Source organism: Sciurus vulgaris, assembly GCF_902686455.1.
Source record: "Sciurus vulgaris genome assembly, chromosome: 1".
Classification (NCBI taxonomy): domain Eukaryota; kingdom Metazoa; phylum Chordata; class Mammalia; order Rodentia; family Sciuridae; genus Sciurus; species Sciurus vulgaris.
Genome location: NC_136461.1, coordinates 118,081,079 through 118,099,958, shown reverse-complemented (window position 1 = coordinate 118,099,958; position 18,880 = coordinate 118,081,079). Strand labels below are relative to the sequence as shown.

Here is an 18,880-nt window from a genome sequence, read left to right as displayed (position 1 = left end):
CATACCATGCACATGGACTCAGCAAAAAAGCTGGAGTATCCATCCTCATTTCCGATAATGTGGACTTCAAGCCAAAGATAGTCAGAAGGGATAAAGAAGGTCATTTCATACTGCTTAAGGGAAGCATAAATCAGCAAGACATAACAATCATAAACATCTATGCCCCAAACAGTGGCTCATCCATGTATGTCAAACAAATCCTTCTCAATTTCAGAAACCAAATAGACCATAACACAATAATACTAGGTGATTTTAACACGCCTCTCTCACCACTGGACAGATCTTCCAGACAAAAATTGAACAAAGAAACCATAGATCTCAATAACACAATCAATAATCTAGACTTAACGGACATTTATAGAATATACCATCCATCCAAGAGTGAATACACTTTCTTCTCAGCAGCACATGGATCCTTCTCTAAAATAGACCATATATTATGCCACAAAGCTAATGTTAGCAAATACAAGAAGATAGAGACACTAGCATGTATTCTATCAGATCATAATGGATTGAAGTTAGAAATAAATGAAAGAGTAAAACACAGAAACTATTCCAACATCTGGAGATTAAACAATATGCTATTATACGATGAATGGATAACAGAAGATATTAGGAAGGAAATTAAAAAATTCTTAGAGGTAAATGAGAACAAAGAAACATCATATCAAAATCTCTGGGACACTATGAAAGCAGTACTTAGAGGGAAATTTATTTCATGGAGCGCATTTAATAAAAGAAGTAAAACTCAACAAATAAACGACCTAACACTACAGCTCAAAGCCCTAGAAAAAGAAGAACAGAACAGCACCAAAAGTAGTAGAAGACAGGAAATAGTTAAACTCAGAGCTGAAATCAATGAAATTGAAACAAAAGAAACAATACAAAAAATTGACAAAATAGTTGGTTCTTCGAAAAAATAAACAAAATTGATAAACCTTTAGCCACACTAACAAAGAGAAGACGAGAGAAAACCCAAATCACTAAAATTTGGAATGAACAAGGAAATATCACAACAGACAGGATTGAAATGCAAAACATAATTAGAACCTATTTTGAAAATCTATACTCCAACAAAATAGAAAAAATTTCGAAGACATCAACAGATTTCTAGAGACATATGAATTGCCTAAACTGAACGAGGAGGACATAAACAATTTAAATAGACCAAATTCAAGTACTGAAATAGAAGAAGTCATCAAAAGCCTACCAACAAAGAAAAGTCCAGGACCAGATGGGTTCTCAGCCGAGTTCTACAAAACCTTTAAAGAAGAGCTCATTCCAATACTCCTCAAAGTATTCCATAAAATAGAAGAGGAGGGAACCCTCCCAAACTCATTCTATGAAGCCAATATCACACTGATACCTAAACCAGACAGAGACTCATCAAGGAAAGAAAATTTCAGACCAATATCCTTAATGAACATCGACACAAAAATTCTCAACAAAATTTTAGCAAATCGCATACAAAAACATATTAAAAAGATAGTGCACCATGACCAAGTGAGTTTCATCCCAGGGATGCAAGGTTGGTTCAACATAAGGAAATCAATAAACGTAATTCACCATATTAATAGACTTAAAGTCAAGAATCGCATGATTATTTCAATAGATGCAGAAAAAGCATTTGATAAAATACAGTACCCCTTCATGCTCAAAACACTAGAAAAAATAGGGATAGTGGGAACATTCCTTAACATTGTAAAGGCCATTTATGCTAAGCCCATGGCTAATATCATTCTAAATGGTGAAGAACTGAAAGCATTCCCCCTAAAAACTGGAACAAGGCAGGGATGCCCTCTTTCACCACTTCTATTCAACATCGTTCTTGAGACTCTGGCCAGAGCAATTAGACAAACCAAAGAAATTAAAGGGATACAAATTGGAAAAGAAGAACTCAAACTATCCCTGTTCGCTGATGACATGATTATATATTTAGAGGAACCTGGAAATTCCACCAGAAAACTCTTAGAACTCATAAGTGAATTCAGTAAAGTAGCAGGTTACAAGATCAATGCCCATAAATCCAACGCATTTTTATACATAAGTGATGAATCTTCAGAAAGAGAAATTAGGAAAACTTCCCCATTCACAATAGCCTCGAAAAAAATAAAATACTTGGGAATCAATCTCACAAAAGAGGTGAAAGACCTCTACAATGAGAACTATACAACACTAAAGAAAGAAATTAAAGAACACCTTAGAAGATGGAAAGATCTTCCATGTTCTTGGATAGGAAGAATTAATATTGTCAAAATGGCCATACTACCTAAAGTGCTATACAAATTCAATGCAATTCCAATTAAAATTCCAATGACGTACCTTACAGAAATAGAGCAAGCAATTATGAAATTCATCTGGAAGAATAAGAAACCCAGAATAGCTAAAGCAATCCTTAGCAGGAAGAGTGAAACAGGGGGTATTGCAATACCAGATCTTCAACTCTACAATAGTAACAATAGTAACAAAAACGGCATGGTATTGGTACCAAAATAGAAAGGTAGATCAATGGTACAGAATAGAGGACACGGACACAAACCCAAATAAATACAATTTTCTCATACTAGACAAGGGGCCAAAAATATGCAATGGAGAAAAGATAGCCTCTTCAACAAATGGTGCTGGGAGAATTGGAAATCCATATGCAACAGAATGAAACTAAACCCATATCTCTCACCATGCACAAAACTAACTCAAAATGGATTAAAGACCTCAGAATGAGACCAGAGACCCTGCAGATTATAGAAGAAAAAAGTAGGTCCAAATCTTCACCTTGTTGGTCTAGGATCAGACTTCCTTAACAGGACTCCCATATGCACAAGAAATAAAAGCTAGAATCAACCACTGGGATAGATTCAAACTAAAAAGCTTTCTCTCAGCAAAGGAAACTAAACAGCAATGCGAAGAAAGAGCCTAACAGAGTGGGAGAATATCTTTGCCAATCATACTTCAGATAGAGCACTAATCTCCAGAATCTATAAAGAAACTCAAAAAACTCTACTCCAAGAATTCAAATAATCCAGTCGACAAATGGGCTAAGGAAATGAATAGACACTTCACAGAAGAAGATCTACAAGCAATCAACAAACATATGGAAAAATGCTCAACATCTCTAGTAATAAGAGAAATGCAAATCAAAACCACCCTAAGATTCCATCTCACCCCAATTAGAATGGCAATTATCAAGAATATGAGCAACAACAGGTGTTGGCAAGGATGTGGGGAGGAAAGGTACACTCATACATTGCTGGTGGGGCTTGCAAATTAGTGCAGCCACTCTGGAAAGCAGTGTGGAGATTCCTTAGAAAACTTGGAATGGACCCTCCATTTGACCCAGCTATCCCACTCCTTGGCCTATACCCAAAGGACTTAAAATCAGCATACTACAGAGATGCAGCCACATCAATGTTCATAGCTGCTCAATTCACAATAGCCAGACTGTGGAACCAACCTAGATGCCCTTCAATTGATGAGTGGATAAAGAAACTGTGGTGTATATATACAATGGAATATTACTCAGCCATAAAGAATGATAAAATTATGGCATTTGCAGGCAAATGGATGAAATTGGAGAATATCATGCTAAGTGAGATAAGCCAATCTCAAAAAGCTAAAGGACGAATGATATCGCTAATAAGTGGAGGATGACACATAATGGGGGGAGGGAAGGGTAGTGTTAGGGTTAGAGTTAGGGTTAGGGAGGGGGGCAAGTATGGAGGAAGGAAACTACTGTATAGAGGGTAAAGAGGGGTTGGGAGGGGTGGGGGAAGGGAAAAAAATAACAGAATGAATCAAACAACAATTACTCTATGTAAATTTATGATTAACAAATGGAATGCCTCTACGCCATGTACAAACAGAGAAACAACATGTATCCCATTTGTTACAATAAAAAAAAAAGAAAGAAAATTGTGCACCACAATCAGTGGGGCTCATCCCTCGAATGCAAGGATGGTTTAACCTCCGTAAATCAATAACGTAATCCATCATGTCAATAGACTTAAGGATAAGACTCATATGGTTATTTCCATTGATGCAGAAAAAGCATTCACAAAATACAACACCCTTCATGCTCAAAACACTAGAAAAAATAGGGGTAGTAGGAAGATCTGAACATTGTAAAGGCTATTTATGCTAAGCCCATGGTCAACATCATTCTTAATGAGAAAAAACTGAAACCATTCCACTTTAACAAATGGGAACAAGACAGGGATGTCCTCTTTCACCACTTCTATTCAACATCATTCTTGAAATACTAGCCAGAGCAATTAGACAGCTAAAGAAATTAAGGGATATGAATAGGAAAAGAGGAAACTTAAGCTGTCACTATTTGCAGATGACATGGTTATATATTTAGAGGATCCAAAAAACTCCTCCAGAAAACTTCTAGACCTCATCAATGAATTCAGCAAAATAGCAGGCTATAAAATCAACACGCGTAAATCCAAAGCATTTTTATACACGAGCGATGAAACAGCTGAAAGAGAAATGAAGAAAACAACTCCATTTGCAAATAGCCTCAAGAAAATAAAATACTCAGGAATCAGTCTAACCAAAGAGGTAAAGATCTCTACAATGAAACTACAACACATTGAAGAAAGAAGAATTGAGGAAGATCTTAGAAGATGGAAAAGATCTCCCATGTTCTTGGATAGGAAGAATTATATTGTCAAAATGGCCATACTACCTAAAGTGCTATACAGGTTCAATGCAATTCCAATTAAAATCCCAATGACGTACCTTACAGAAATAGAGCAAGCAATTATGAAATTCATCTGGAAGAAATAAGAAACCCAGAATAGCTAAGCAATCCTTAGCAGGAAGAGTGAAGCAAGGGGTATCACAATACCAGAACTTCAACTATACTACAAAGCAATAGTAGCAAAATGGCATGGTATTGGCACCAAAATTAGACAGGTAGATCAATGGTACAGAATAGAGGACATGGACACAAACCCAAATAATACAATTTTCTAATACTAGACAAAGGGGCCAAAGATATGCAATGGAGAAAAGATAGCCTCTTCAACAAATGGTGCTGGGAAAACTGGAAATCCATATGCAACAGAATGAAACTAAACCCCTATCTCTCACCCTGCACAAAACTCAACTCAAAATGGATCAAGGACCTTGGAATCAGACCAGAGTCCCTTCGTCTTATAGAAGAAAAAGTAGGTTCAAATCTTCAACATGTCAGCCTGTGATCAGACTTCCTTAACAGGACTCCCATAGCACAAGAAATAAAAGCAAGAATCAATAACTTGGATGGATTCAAACTAAATAGCTTTCTCTCAGCAAAGGAAACTATCAGCAATGTGAAGAGAGAACCTACCGAGTGGGAGAAAATCTTTGCCACTCATACTTCAGATAGAACACTAATCTCCAGTATCTATAAAGAACTCAAAAAACTCTACACCAAGAATACAAATAATCCAATTGACAAATGGGCTAAGGATATGAACAGACGCTTCACAGAAGATGTACAAGCAATCAACAGATATATGAAAAAATGTTCAACATCTTTAGTAATAACAGAAATGCAAATCAAAACTACACTAAGATTCCATCTCACCCCAATTAGAATGGCGATTATCAAGAATACAAGCAACAACAGGTGTTGGCGAGGATGTGGGGAAAAAGGTACACTCATACATTGCTGGTGGGGCTGCAAATTAGTGCAGCCACTCTGGAAAGCAGTGTGGAGATTCCTTAGAAAACTTGGAATGGAGCCACCATTTGACCCAGCTATCACACTCCTTGGCCTATACCCAAAGGACTTATAATCAGCATACTACAGAGATGCAGCCACATCAATGTTCATAGCTGCTCAATTCACAATAGCCAGATTGTGGAACCAACCTAGATGTCCTTCAATTGATGAATGGATAAAGAAACTGTGGTATATTATATATATATCTATATATATATTATCTTATATATATACACCATGGAATATTACTCAGCCATAAAGAATAATAAAATTATGGCATTTGCAGGCAAATGGATGAAATTGGAGAATATCATGCTAAGTGAGATAAGCCAATCTCAAAAAACCAAAGTACGAATGATCTCGCTGATAAGCAGATGATGACACATAATGGGGGGTGGGAGGGGGGCGAAAATGGAGGAAGGAGGGACTGTATAGAGGGAAAAGAGGAATGGGAGGGTTGGGGGGAGGGAGAAAATAACAGAATGAATCAAACATCATTACCCTGTGTAAATGTATGATTACACAAATGGTATGCCTTTACTTCATGACAATAGAAACAACATGTATCCCATTTGTTTATAATAAAAATAAATTTAAAAAAAAGAATGGATGAAAATATTTACAAGCCACATATCTGATAAGAATTTGATATACAAAATATGTAAGAAACTCAACTCAGTAGAAAGAAAACAATCTAATTATAAATGGACAAATGAACTGGCATGGTAGCTCATGCCTGTAATCCCAGCACCAGGGAAGGCTGGGACAGAAGATCACTAGTTCCAGGCCAGCCTCGGCAATTAGTGAGATCCTATCTCAAAATAAAAAATAAAAAGGGCAGGGGCATAACTCTGTGGAAGAGCACCCCTGAGTTCACTCGCCAATACTATATATAAATAATGAAAAGCAAATGAATACAGAAGAGTGAGGTGATGTCATTTGTAGGAAAATGGATGGAACCAGAGGACGTTATATTAAATAACAAAATAAGCGAAATAAGTCAGACACAGAAAGACAAGTATGGAGTGTTTTCTCTCATATGTGGAAATTAAAAAAAAAAGAGAGAGAGAGAGAGAGAGAGAGAGAGAGAAAGAAAAAGAAACCTGAAAGTGCAAGAGGAGCTTTCAGGAAAAGGGCAAGGGAATAGACTGAGTGGGGAAGGGCAAGAGGATAAGAGACCGCAGAAAGAAAGGTGAATGTGACCGAGGAATAATACATAACCATATGTAAACGTCACAGTGAAAGCCCTTAATTTGTACAACTACTATGTGTTAATAATTATAATTGTTAAAAATGGACAAATGATCTGAATAGACATTTCTCAAAAGAAGATATACAAATGGCCAACATATGAAAAAATGCTCAGAATTACCTATCATCAGGGAAATGCAAATTAAAACCACAGTGAGATAGATATTTAGGGTGACTTACCAAAGCAAGGGTTGGTGCAGAAAAGGGACCCCTTGTACACTGTTGATGGGAATGCAAATTGGCACAGCCATTATGGAAAACGGTATGGAATTTCCTCAAAATATGAAAAACAGAACTGATGTATGTCCTAGCAATCCCATTTCTGTATATATAACCAAAGTAATTTATATCAGTACGTCAACGAGATGCCTGTCTTTCCATTTTCTAATCTACTGAACCTCTATTCTTCTCCTCACTCTCCCCTCTTATTGTGGGTTAACTTCCACAGATGAGAGAAAACATTCAACCTTTGGCTTTTGGGGACTAATTTTCCCATGTACATACATGAAAACAACACAGTGAATCCCACCATCATGTACATCAACAAGAATGGGATTCTAACTAGAATAAGATATATTCCATGTTTGTATATTTATATCGAAATGGATTCTACTGTCATTTCTAACTAAAAAGAACCAATAAAAAAGATTTTTAAAATAAAGTGTTCCTTTTTCCTCATATCCTCATCAGCATTTATTACTGTTTTCTTGAGCATTGCCATTCTAACTGGGGTGACATAAAATCTGTGTAGTTTTACTTTGCATTTTCCTGATTGCTAAAAATGCTGAACATTTTTTTCATATATTTTTGGTCATTGAACTTCTTCTTTTGAAAAAATGTCTATGTAGCTCATTTGCCCATTTATTGATTAGGTTATTTGGATTTTTTTTTTTTTTTTTTTTTTTTTTAGCAAATTAAGACTCAGAAAGTGAAGGGAGTCATATGTTTTATCTTATATGTGGAAGCTAGAAAGAAGTTAAAAAAATAGAGTACAGTGAGTAGAGAAAGGAGACCAGGGGAAGGGAGAAAGGAACAGAAAGGGGAAGAGCTGGGAATGAAATTGATAAAATCATGTTATGTGCATGTATAAATATGTCACAATGAATCCCACTACTATGTATAATCATAATGCACCAATTAAAAAACTATTAATAAATAAATAAATCTAGAGATACTAAACAATTATTCCTCCATTCTGATTGTACTCCTTTTAAAAGATTGATCTTCCACCCGCCCCCCAAATTCTGATTTAATTGTGTCTGTGTTGGGCCTTAGATATTTAAATTTAAACTGTTCTCCTGGTGTTTCTAAAATGCAGTCAGAATTGAGAGTTGCTTTAACTGGTTTCCCCTAGGTTTTTGCTAATCAAAGTATGGTCTCATCAATTATCAGCATCAATTCACAGCTTGTTAGACATGCAGAATCTCAGGCCTCACCCAGGTGCTGCATCAGAATACACATTTAACAAGACCCAAATGATTCCTAACTAATTACAGTAAAGTTCTGTCCTAGGTGTATTGTGGGGGGAGGGTCTTGCTAAGTTGCTGAGGCTGACTTTGAACTTCAATCCTCCTGCCTTAGCCTCCCCGCTATCCTAGGCATTCTGCAAGGTCTTCTTTTCTCAAAGCTATTGAGGCCCCTTAGGTGTGTTTTCAGTTGCCTACCCATGGTTCCATTTGCCCTCAGTGGTCAAGTCAACATAGGAGGGTTTCCTGAGCATCAGCAAGCCAGCTGTGAGGAGAGGGTTGGCCAGCTCCACCCTGGAGCTCTCATGGCACCAACTATATGCACTGGAAGAAGATATCATCTCTTCTTTCCCCAACTGTGAACTTCCATCTACAGGGGCTGGGCACAGTCTGGCCCTTCTGTGTAATTCTCACAGTGCCTCTGAGCCAGGAGGTCCGGCAGGCTCTCCTAGTTCTGCCCTCAAACTCCAACCCATAGGAATTCATGAGTCTCTGAAGATCAGAATCCCCAGCTCCTACCTCACCTGGACAACAGTCACTTGACTGTTTCACTGATAGAGATTCATGAAGAGCTGGTTCTGCGCCAGCTGTTGTTTTGTTATGGAAAAGTCCTTTAGTGATTTTTGCTTCCCTGCCCCGCTCAGATACTGAGCGTAGCACAAGTTACATTTCCAGCCTTTAAGTCTTTCAATTTCATGAAGTTTGGAATAACTAATAAGGTCACATGGTTCAAAATTCCAAGGCTCAGAACCACTAACCCTGAAAAAGACTTTCTTCCTTTATTGCATTTTCCTGTGCCCTTTCAGAGATAATCTACCAAATACAGAGAAAATGTATGCATCAAATTCCCCTCCTTTTTTGCACAGATGCTAACATACTAGGCACTCTGATCTCACCTTTGTTTTTTCCTTAATGATCTTAACGACGATTTTATAACTGTACAAAGAGCTGCCTTAACTTTGCAAGACCGCATAGAATTCCATTGTATTGCTTTATTGCATTTGATCCTCTATTGTTTCCAAATAATGATCATCTCAAGTACTTTTCACCTATTTTCCCTTTTAGTGTACGTGTTGCAATATTTTTCCTAATTTGTGAGTTTCTTCTAATTCTTTATAATGTTTTTGCCATGAATAACATTTTTATGTTGTCTAATTTATTAATTTTTTCCAGTTTCAGAGGCTTTTTTCTATTTTTGTATTTGGTTTTGTCACATAAGGCCTTCCCCACTCTTGGTTGTTAAAAAAAAAAAAAAAATTCTTTTTTTTTTTTTTTTTCATTTTAATATGTTTGTTTAACGTTTTGTGTGCATGATAATTTCAGCATAGCAAAATACCTAAAATATCATTTTAATCATTTTAAATGTGTAATCCGTGTTATTCAGTACATTCACGATATTTTACAATCATCACTGTCCTTTTCCAGATAGAAATTTCCAGATTTAAATCTTCGGTCCTTGTGGAATATATTTTGGCTTGAGGTCTGCGAAGTGAATCCAACTGGTTTTGTTTTATATTTTCTTCCTGATGGCTGCTAGCTGTCTCAAAACCATTCATTGGGTCTTTCTCTGTACTGTCTATTCATGTGCTGTTACCCCACTGCCATATGGAAATATATTTACATATGTTTCAATATCTTCCAGAGCTAGTCTTCTGATTATGCTTTTTTTTTTTTTTTTTTGAAATATTTTTGGAAGTTTTCACGACCTACTTCCCTATAAAGAATCTGCTTGTCTGAAATGTTTTTAATCCTCAATATTTTTTGGTAGGATCATAGTTAATTTATAGATTAACATCAAGAGAAAGTACTTTTGTAAAATTTAATTTTCCTACTAGAGAAATCACTATCTTTTACATATTTCCTATTGTATTTGTAAATAGGCATTTTATTTTTCTAGTGCTAAAACATTTTTCTGGTTATTAGTATCATGTTACAGATCTATTTAATTCTCTATTTTGTTTATATGCCATTCCTTTCCTGAGTTCTCCTAACATTTGTAATAAATTTCCTGTGAGTGCATTAGATTTTTGAAAAAAAATTAAATCATTACAAAATAATTACAATATGACCCTTTCCTTTGAAATTTTTTGCCTCACTTCTTTCTCTGGCAGAACTATGTTAACTAGTAAGCATAACACTGTTAAATTATAGTGGTAAAAATAGAATTACCTACTCCCTGAACATTGGTTATAATTAATTTGTGAAACTGTGCCATGTACTAAGAAGTAGCTTGTTGACAATTTAATGGGTTTCTAAAAATTAGATTATTTGTTTAGATTTTCTTTCTCTTCTGGAGAAACTATATTTTCACTAAACTATACTTTCCGAGAAAGTGATTAATGTCATCGAGGTTTTCATTAAATTTGAATGAAATAAGCAAAAAAATATTTTAGCTTCCTTTGTGTATATATTTCCTGTTTTTTATTTCTTTTGGGGGCATTCCATTTTTCAAGAGAGGAATTTTTATTGGTACAGAGTGGGTTTCATTGGCATGTTCATATATACACATAATTGATCAAATTTTGTTCCCTGGACTTTAAACAGAGATCTAAATAAGGAGAAAGTATGTGGTTTGAGTTTAGGAAAGCAGTGGAATGAGGGAATTTCCAGAAACCAGAAGCATCAGGAAAAGCATCAAGAGCTTCACATACCAGTGAAGTTGAGTCTGTGTATCTGTAATGGTCTGGAATATTCTGAGAGCTGCCTGATCTCCCTCTCTCCCTTTTTCTCTCTTTCCCTTTTAAAGAAATGTATTAAGGTATTTCCCACCAGGCTACAGAAAAGCTTCTTCACTATATACAGAGAGATAAAGTTCCCAACTACAACATAATTGAGAGGAATCACTTGAGAGAAGTTTGTGATACAATCCCTGTAAGATCCAGAGTTTCTGGTTTCCAGTTTTCTTCCAACTACACTTCTAAAATCCATAAAACATAGAAAAAGAATCAAACCAAATAATGAGTGAAAGACTGGAGAGGAGTAAATGGAATACAGCTCTTCCCTTACTCCATCGCTAGTGCACAAAGACATCCTGTGCCCTGCCTTGAAGGCACATGCAAATACAAGTCCATAAAGTTTTTTCTTTGCAAAATTTTACAAAACCAAGATTAGGATTGACAGTATAGCTCAGTGGTAAAGTGTGTATTTAGCTTGCACAAGGCTCTGGGTTGGATCCCCAGCACCAAAATGATGAGGAGGAGGAGGAGGAGGAGGAGGAGGAGGAGGATAATAATAATAATAACTATTATGATACAATGCTGTATGCTTGATATTTTTTAAAATTTGTTTATATTTCTGAGTGAAATATGACTAAAGAGGCAATTTCAGGTTTAGCTTTGTAAGAATCTGCAGAGAAGCTGCAATGTGTCATGTTCCCATCAGCAACTGAGTGATCTAGATTCTCTGCATCTTCTCCATCACTCAGTGCTGACACTATTTTTTATTTTAATCCTTCTGTTGAGTATGTCGGGATGTTGATGTCTCATTGTAGTTTTAAGCTGTATTCCCTGGTAGTTAATCATATTGAATATGTTTGCATATGCTTCTTTCCCATCTGCATAACCTCTTGGTGATACCTCTTTACCCCATTGTTTTAGCTGTTGAGCTTATGGAGGTTTGTAGATAGATTACTTTCTAGTTGTGTCATGGATATAGGTTTTCATATATTTTCTCCCACTCTGTAGCTTGATTTTTGTCTCTTCACATAGACATTCCCTGACCAAAAGTTTTCTTCCTTATTTTGAGCCCTGGTCCATCACACATACTAGGCAAGCACTTCACCTCTGAGCTATATCCTCAGCCCAAGTTTGTCATGCTGTATGCTTTAAAAGTTTCATTTTAAAAAAAATATAAAAATACAAGTTTAATTTTTTGAAAATAAAGGACAAAGGCTCAGTAGTTCTGTCATTTTCAGTTCAAAATATAAATGAGTTCATCATGGCTTGAAAGGCCTGAATGTGCGTTAATCCAAGAAGTGTTTGTAGGAAACAGTTTTTGTCTTGTCAATATTTAAAGGAAGAAAAGTACATTGTGGTTAGAGACACTGGGACCCAGCCACCTCTCTGTCCTCCCCCGTCATGGAGGGCTCCAGGCAGCCTAGATATGACTGGCCTACATCTGCTTAGGTGAGAGCCATGTGCATAGGCGTGGGCGAGGCAGGAACCGCTGCCTCTCCTCTGTGGGACTTCCAACCTCAATGGTTGTTGGGCAACCAACAGCACACAAATGAGAAGGCAGCTGGAGACCGAGGTGACTTCCTGTGTTTGCTTGCTGCCAACTGCGCAGTTTTCTCAGAATGGTGATAAATACAATGGCAGAACAGTGGAGCCAGCCTAAGTGTAACTAGCATTTCAAAAAGAAAAGCAGATGGAACCATCCTGGGTGTCCCTCAACAGATGAATAGATAAAGAAAATGTGCTGTATGTACACAATGGAATTTTATTCAGCCATAAAGATGAAATTATGGCATGGATGAAAATGGATGGAAATAGAGAACATCATATTGAGTGAAATAAATCAAACTAGGAAGGTTAAGGGCTGTATGTTTTCTCTCATAAGCAGAAGTTAGAGAGAAGAAAGGAAAACAAAGATGGGGTGGATCTCCTAAAAATCAAAGGGAAATCAGTAGAGGAAAGGGACCATGGGTTGGGGGGCAGGGAGGGAGGAAGAAATGCTGGGGAGTGATATTGGCCAAATTAGATTATTAGATATTTTGTGCCTGGAGGAATATGTAACAACAAATCCCATGAATATGTACAACTATAATGCACCAATAAAAAATATGGGAAAATTAATCAATCAACCAATTTCAAAAAGATAAAAGAAGGGGAACTTCCTGAACTAACCACTGACCCCTGCAAAGATCCCATGACCCAAACAGGAAAATGACAGTATTCACTGGCAAGAAAGGAAACAGCAGGGCAGGCAGAGGGAAGGAAGGTACTAAGGGAGCAGCTGTTTCCCTATTGAGAGCTATAAACGGAATTACTTTCCTCCAGGCTAGAGCATGAAAGGGAAGACAGAGTTATGAGTTTGAATTTCTTTCAAATAGCAGAGGGCCATTTGGGAATTCTCCCCACCACCACCGACTCCCTGCAGTCCTTTAATTAAGAGGGTTGGAGCCCTGTGGGAGGAAGATCAGCAGGGGAGTGCAAAGACAGCACAGAGTTTACTGACTTCACAGCCAGATCACGCAGAGGCAGAGCATGGTCTTGGAGCAGCTGGAATCCTAGTGTAAAACATATTAGATCTATGATCGATCTCCTCCATGTTAATTAGCCTCTCAGAGCCTACAGTTCTTCAAATGCTAAATGGGGGTAATGTATCTACTGAACCCACTTAGTCCCATTGTCCCAGAACATTGTCCTAGATGCAGAACACCTATACATAAAACTTAAATATACACATAATGTATGATATAATTATACACTATGTAAATATATTATAATAATTATATTTTTGATATAATAATTATAATTCAATAATATTAAGGTAACATATATATAAGCTCTAGGTTATGATTCCTAAGTTATTTCAATGCTCTTGATGATTTTGTTGAAACATTTGCAGAATTGAAAACTTGGGACTTTATGGGTTAGGGAGACTTATGTATAAAGCCAGATTCCCAACCAAAGTATCTGTGCCGGTGCTAAGTAGGGATCTTCCAATGTCTTGGCTCTTCCCTACTTCGTCATCCTTGACTAAACTTCACAGGTAACTAACATATAGTGTGCGAGGCTGGAATGAGATCATGCCTCTAACATCCCCAGGACATATCTTGCATATGACCGGTTTTCAACATGTGCTTATTCCCTTTCCTTCTAACCAAATCCTTTCCATCTTCTCATCTCAGGAAAACTCAGTGGCCCAGCCAAAGTCACTTACTAAAGCAATCGTTTCACCATCTTAACATCATTTGACAAGATGTGACTCACCTTCTTATTGGTTGAAGCTTTTCATTACTATAACTAGACCAAAATTAATTTCTTCGTGTAAAAGCTTCTACTGCATGATGTTGTTTTTCCCCCTTTAAAATTAAACCCCAGAGGTGGAAATACCATGAAAAAAAAAATTAAATGTTCAAATGTTTCTGACACATCAAACAGACTATTAAGAAGACTTTACTCACTTAAAAAACTGCTATAATATATAAGAACACCTGTTGCACTGCTCCATTGCTATACTGAATGTTCTCATTTAAAACAAAAAGGACTGTTAATTTGATAGGCAAAGTATGACATCTACTTTTTTTAATTTGCATGGTTAAGAACTTATGAGGATGACTCTTGCATTTTTACTTATCAATTTTTTCTTTAAGCTTCATCTGTTCATGTCCTTTGCTCATTTGTCAACAATCTTTCTTCCTTTTTTCTTTTTCTTTCTTTTTTTTTTTTTTTTTTTTTTTAAGAACTATACCTGAAGAAGGGGCCAGGTAATGAGAAGCCTAGGAAGGCACAGTCTCTGCACTAATACAACCCTTTGGTTCCCAGAGGAAAATCTTGTCTCTTTTTAAACTGTGGGATTATGATAAAATCCTTAATTACAAAACAAAGTTTTGTTTTGTTTTTTAATTTTATCCTTTTGCAAGTTTTCATCAAGATAGAAAAGTGTAACACCACACACTTAAGTCCCTATGTCAGACAGTGGTCGGAAAGTGCACTATTTCCCTTAATCTCCCAAACAGCACTTTGAGTTAGGTGTTACTCTACTTCGCTCCTCTACTCCCAGACTACCCAGGTTAAGGTAGGGGAAGAGGTTCCCCAGCAGTGACTTTTAAGAGGGTCATTTTACAGCTGAAGTAACTGAGTCTCAGAAAGGCACACCTATTTGTCCCAGGGTACATGCCCAAGGTTTTATGAACAATAGTAGGAATCCAGTGGGTCTGATTGCAGAACTCAGCCCCTCTTTCATCTATAACAAGGTTTTGCAGCAAGAGCAGGGTGCCAAGACACCGTCAGCCTGGTGCATAAAAGGCTGTGCTGCAACCCAACTCAGTCTAGGAGTAGAGGAAGGAAGTGGGCTGAAGGATTGGGTAGGTCGTGGAAATAGGGTGTGTTTGCAATTTTTTTTTCCTTTTGTTTTTTTCGTCTTTTTTTGCTAAGGCAGCAAGAAACTAGGGGCTCAAGACATTGCTCTCAGGATAGCAGCTGTAGCTGAGCACAGTCCAGCAAATAATTGTATTCTGAAGAAAAATTTACTGAAGTACAGAAAAATTACCAAGAGGGATGATACAAGAGTATCTGTGGTGTTAGTTTTGTCAGGTATGATAAAGTGTGATTTTTATTCATCTGTATCATTTGCTATGTTTTCCAAATTTCCTACAGTCAATATGAATTATTTCTGGCGTCAGAAAAACATCCTGCTTGGTTTTGTTTTGTTTTGTTTGTTTGTTTTTGTTTTTTCCCGTGAGCCTGCGTTTCCTTTGGGTCAGCAGGCAAAGAGCGACTCAGTGCATGACAGTGATTTGCCTGAGGGTGGCACAACTGGAGCTATCCCAGAAAGTCCCCAGCCCCCTTTTCCTCGCCTCATCCCTCAAAAGCGCAAGGTGAATCAGGAGGTTGAATCCGCGGAAGCCCCAGCTCCTTCCCACCTGCCTTACCCTTGACTCCAGCCTCCCGTCTCCACCGCCCACCCGTTCTGCTACTCACCAAGAAAAAGAAGGATCTGGAGCATCAGGATGAGGATGTGGAGCCAGCAGCGGCTGCCGGAGCCTTCCATTACCGCCCCGGGACTGAGGTGAGACGCGGCCCCTCCTCCGCCCCGCCCTGTTCTCCCTGAGTCCCCTATCCTTTTAAACCCTCTCAACACAGGCTGGAGTTTTCTCTTGCCATTTGAGTCAAAAGGAACTTCTCACTTGAAGATACAAGGTTGTTTTTCTGACCCCAAAATAATTGATGTTGACTGGAGAAAATTTTTGGAAAACACAGCAAATTATACAGATGAATAAAATCACTTGTTATCATACCTCACAAAACTAACCACCATAAATAGTCTTGTGTAGTTCTTCTGGGCATGTTTTTCTGTGCATTTTAAAATAAAGTTTTTAGAAGTTACCTTTCTATGTAAAATATCTCCTATGCGGGTTATATGAGATGGTTGTAGTCTAAGAAAAAAATAGCAGGGGCGGGTTGTCAATTAACCCTTTAATTTACAGTAGTAAAGCACTCTTACCTAGTATGTTACAAATCCCCACTGCCCCTCCACCCTGCACCCTGGTGTGCTTTGTTTGTGAAACAGTTGAACAGTTGAGTGTGTGTGAACAACACGCTCAAGGCTCAAGGTAAAGGGTGAGATTGCTCCTCATAGTCCAGGATCAATTTCAAACAACTGCTCTCTGGTGGGCCTGGTTCTTACTGAAGGAACCTACACACAGTGGGTGCCTCATTTGAAAAGATCTCCTTCTGATATTGGTAGACTGAAAATAATAACATAATGCACACCAACAACAGATAGAGCTGACCTTCCCCCACAAGGGATAAGTTCTTCATCAGTATATTATGAGGCAAAACAGATGGTCCAATTAAATTGGACAAGAAATACACCCAAAATTCAAAATATTCAAGAAAAGCATATGAAATACAGAACTGCCTCTGCTGCAGATGACAATAACCCTTACTGTAATGTACACAGGGCCTGAAGTATTAGCCAGTGTTGTGTGAAGACATCATGAACTGCAAGATATGAAAAGATTGTTTATTTTATGGATATGACTATCTCATATTTTCAAATATTTTATTTTTATGTACTATACGCCTTCAACTATACAATAAACAAATCAACTAATGTACATATGGTAGGATGGCCTGCTTAAAATCTTGTAACCATTTTCACAGCCCTAAGATGTTTATAAACCACTAATAGACTATTTCCTTTGCCTTCTCTGCCTCCTAATGATTTTGGAGGAACACATCCTATTTTCAACTTTAGTAGTGGTTTCTGGTAATTTAAAAAAAAAAGAGAGAGTTTGAATCTGTTTTTCTTCTAATTATGAATGTTATGGGGAAAAAAGTGTTATCTGTTTTCTCCTGTTAGGTGACAATTGAGCACATTTCTCTCTTCCGTCTGTCTGTCGACCACTTCCTGAGTTTTGTTGCTATAATTTAGGGTTTTAGATACAGCTTATAATGATTGATTCTTACTTCCTGTGGGTCTTCTTTTTTGGGAGTTTAAAAATATTTGCTTTACAAATGTGGCTCTCCAACAGCTTGAGAGGAATGTGCTCAAGAGTGGCCAAACTCAAGTGTCTTTAAGGAAAAGAAGAGGTCCAATATAAGGATTTTCATGTATTGAAACTGTATGGGTCTTGAAAACCTCAAGAAAATTCCAGAAGCCAGGGACATTTAGACATTCATGTCATTCCTCTATTTTAAAGCAACGTCACAATAAACATCTGCGTCAGCTGGAAATAAACTTGGCTAACTCAGAAAGTCAAGGATCTCATATGTGAATGGAAACGAGAGAGAAAAAAGGGAAAAGTAGGGGAGGGAGAATCTCCTGAAAATTGAAAGGGAACCGAAAGGGTAGAGGAAGGGGACCCCGGGAAGGGAGAAGGGGAGGGAAAGCAGGAGGAGAGAGAATTGAGGGAATTATTTTGTTCTATTATGTGCATGTGTGAATATGTAACAACAAATCCCACTATTATGTATAATTATAATTTGCCAGTTTAAAAAAAAGAGTCCCATCAAAAAGAAAAAAAGAAAAAAGAAAACAAATACATTTTATCTACTAGTGAGAAAGACCTAATCACAGTGACCTGAGCAAATTATTGGCTTCTTTTTCTCTTGTGTCCAGAACCACACTGTAGTAAAACAGTACAGGTAGGAACAGGAACTCTGTGAGGCATGAGGGTGGGTCCCAGGATCCTTACATTTTTCTCTTCTTTGGTATATAGTTTTTGTTCTCAAGGTCACAAAACAACTGTTAGAACTGTAGTCATCGTGTACAAGGTCCAAACCCTAGAGAAAAGAAAAGAGTAGAAGAAGGAGGGAGTTTTCCCTGAAGTCACATCCAGTGACTTCTGCTTACATTTCATTGGCCGTTGAGTTAGTCACATCACTACAGCCAAACACATAGTTAGGAGAGGACAGGATCGATAGTGAATAGGCATCCAGCAGTTTGAGCCATGATACTCTTAAACATGTTTCTTCAAACATGCCGATAGCTTTGCTTCTGTTAAGATATATCCCTGGAAGTAGAATTTTAAGATCAAAGTGCCTTATACATTTACAACTATTGATATGCTGTCAAACTGCTCACCAAAATGGCTGTGCAAATTTACATTCTCACCCAAAGTCTAGGAGAATTCCCTTTTTTTTTTTTTTACAACCTTGTCAATACTCTTATCAACCTGGTTGACAACCTGATATATTTTTTAATGGCATCTTTTGTTTCACTTTTCATATCCCTGGTGGCTAATAAGTTTTAACATATTTTTAGAAGTTAATTTGTTCACTTT

General features: G+C 37.3%; 1 protein-coding gene across 2 annotated transcripts in view; it reads right to left on the bottom strand.

Moving 5' to 3' along the window:
* The window catches only part of LOC306643312 (CD48 antigen-like), a 47,099-nt gene extending 30,668 nt beyond the window's left edge, over window positions 1-16,431 (bottom strand). Inside the window, exon 1 of one of the 2 annotated variants that reach the window (XM_079109361.1) lies at window positions 16,074-16,431. In XM_079109361.1, the coding sequence (XP_078965487.1) occupies window positions 16,074-16,143 (70 nt within the window). In that variant the 5' untranslated portion in view covers window positions 16,144-16,431. The remainder of the gene's footprint in view (window positions 1-16,073) is intronic. The other variant, XM_079109360.1, reaches the window with a different exon arrangement.
* Between the last annotated feature and the right edge of the window lie 2,449 nt (window positions 16,432-18,880).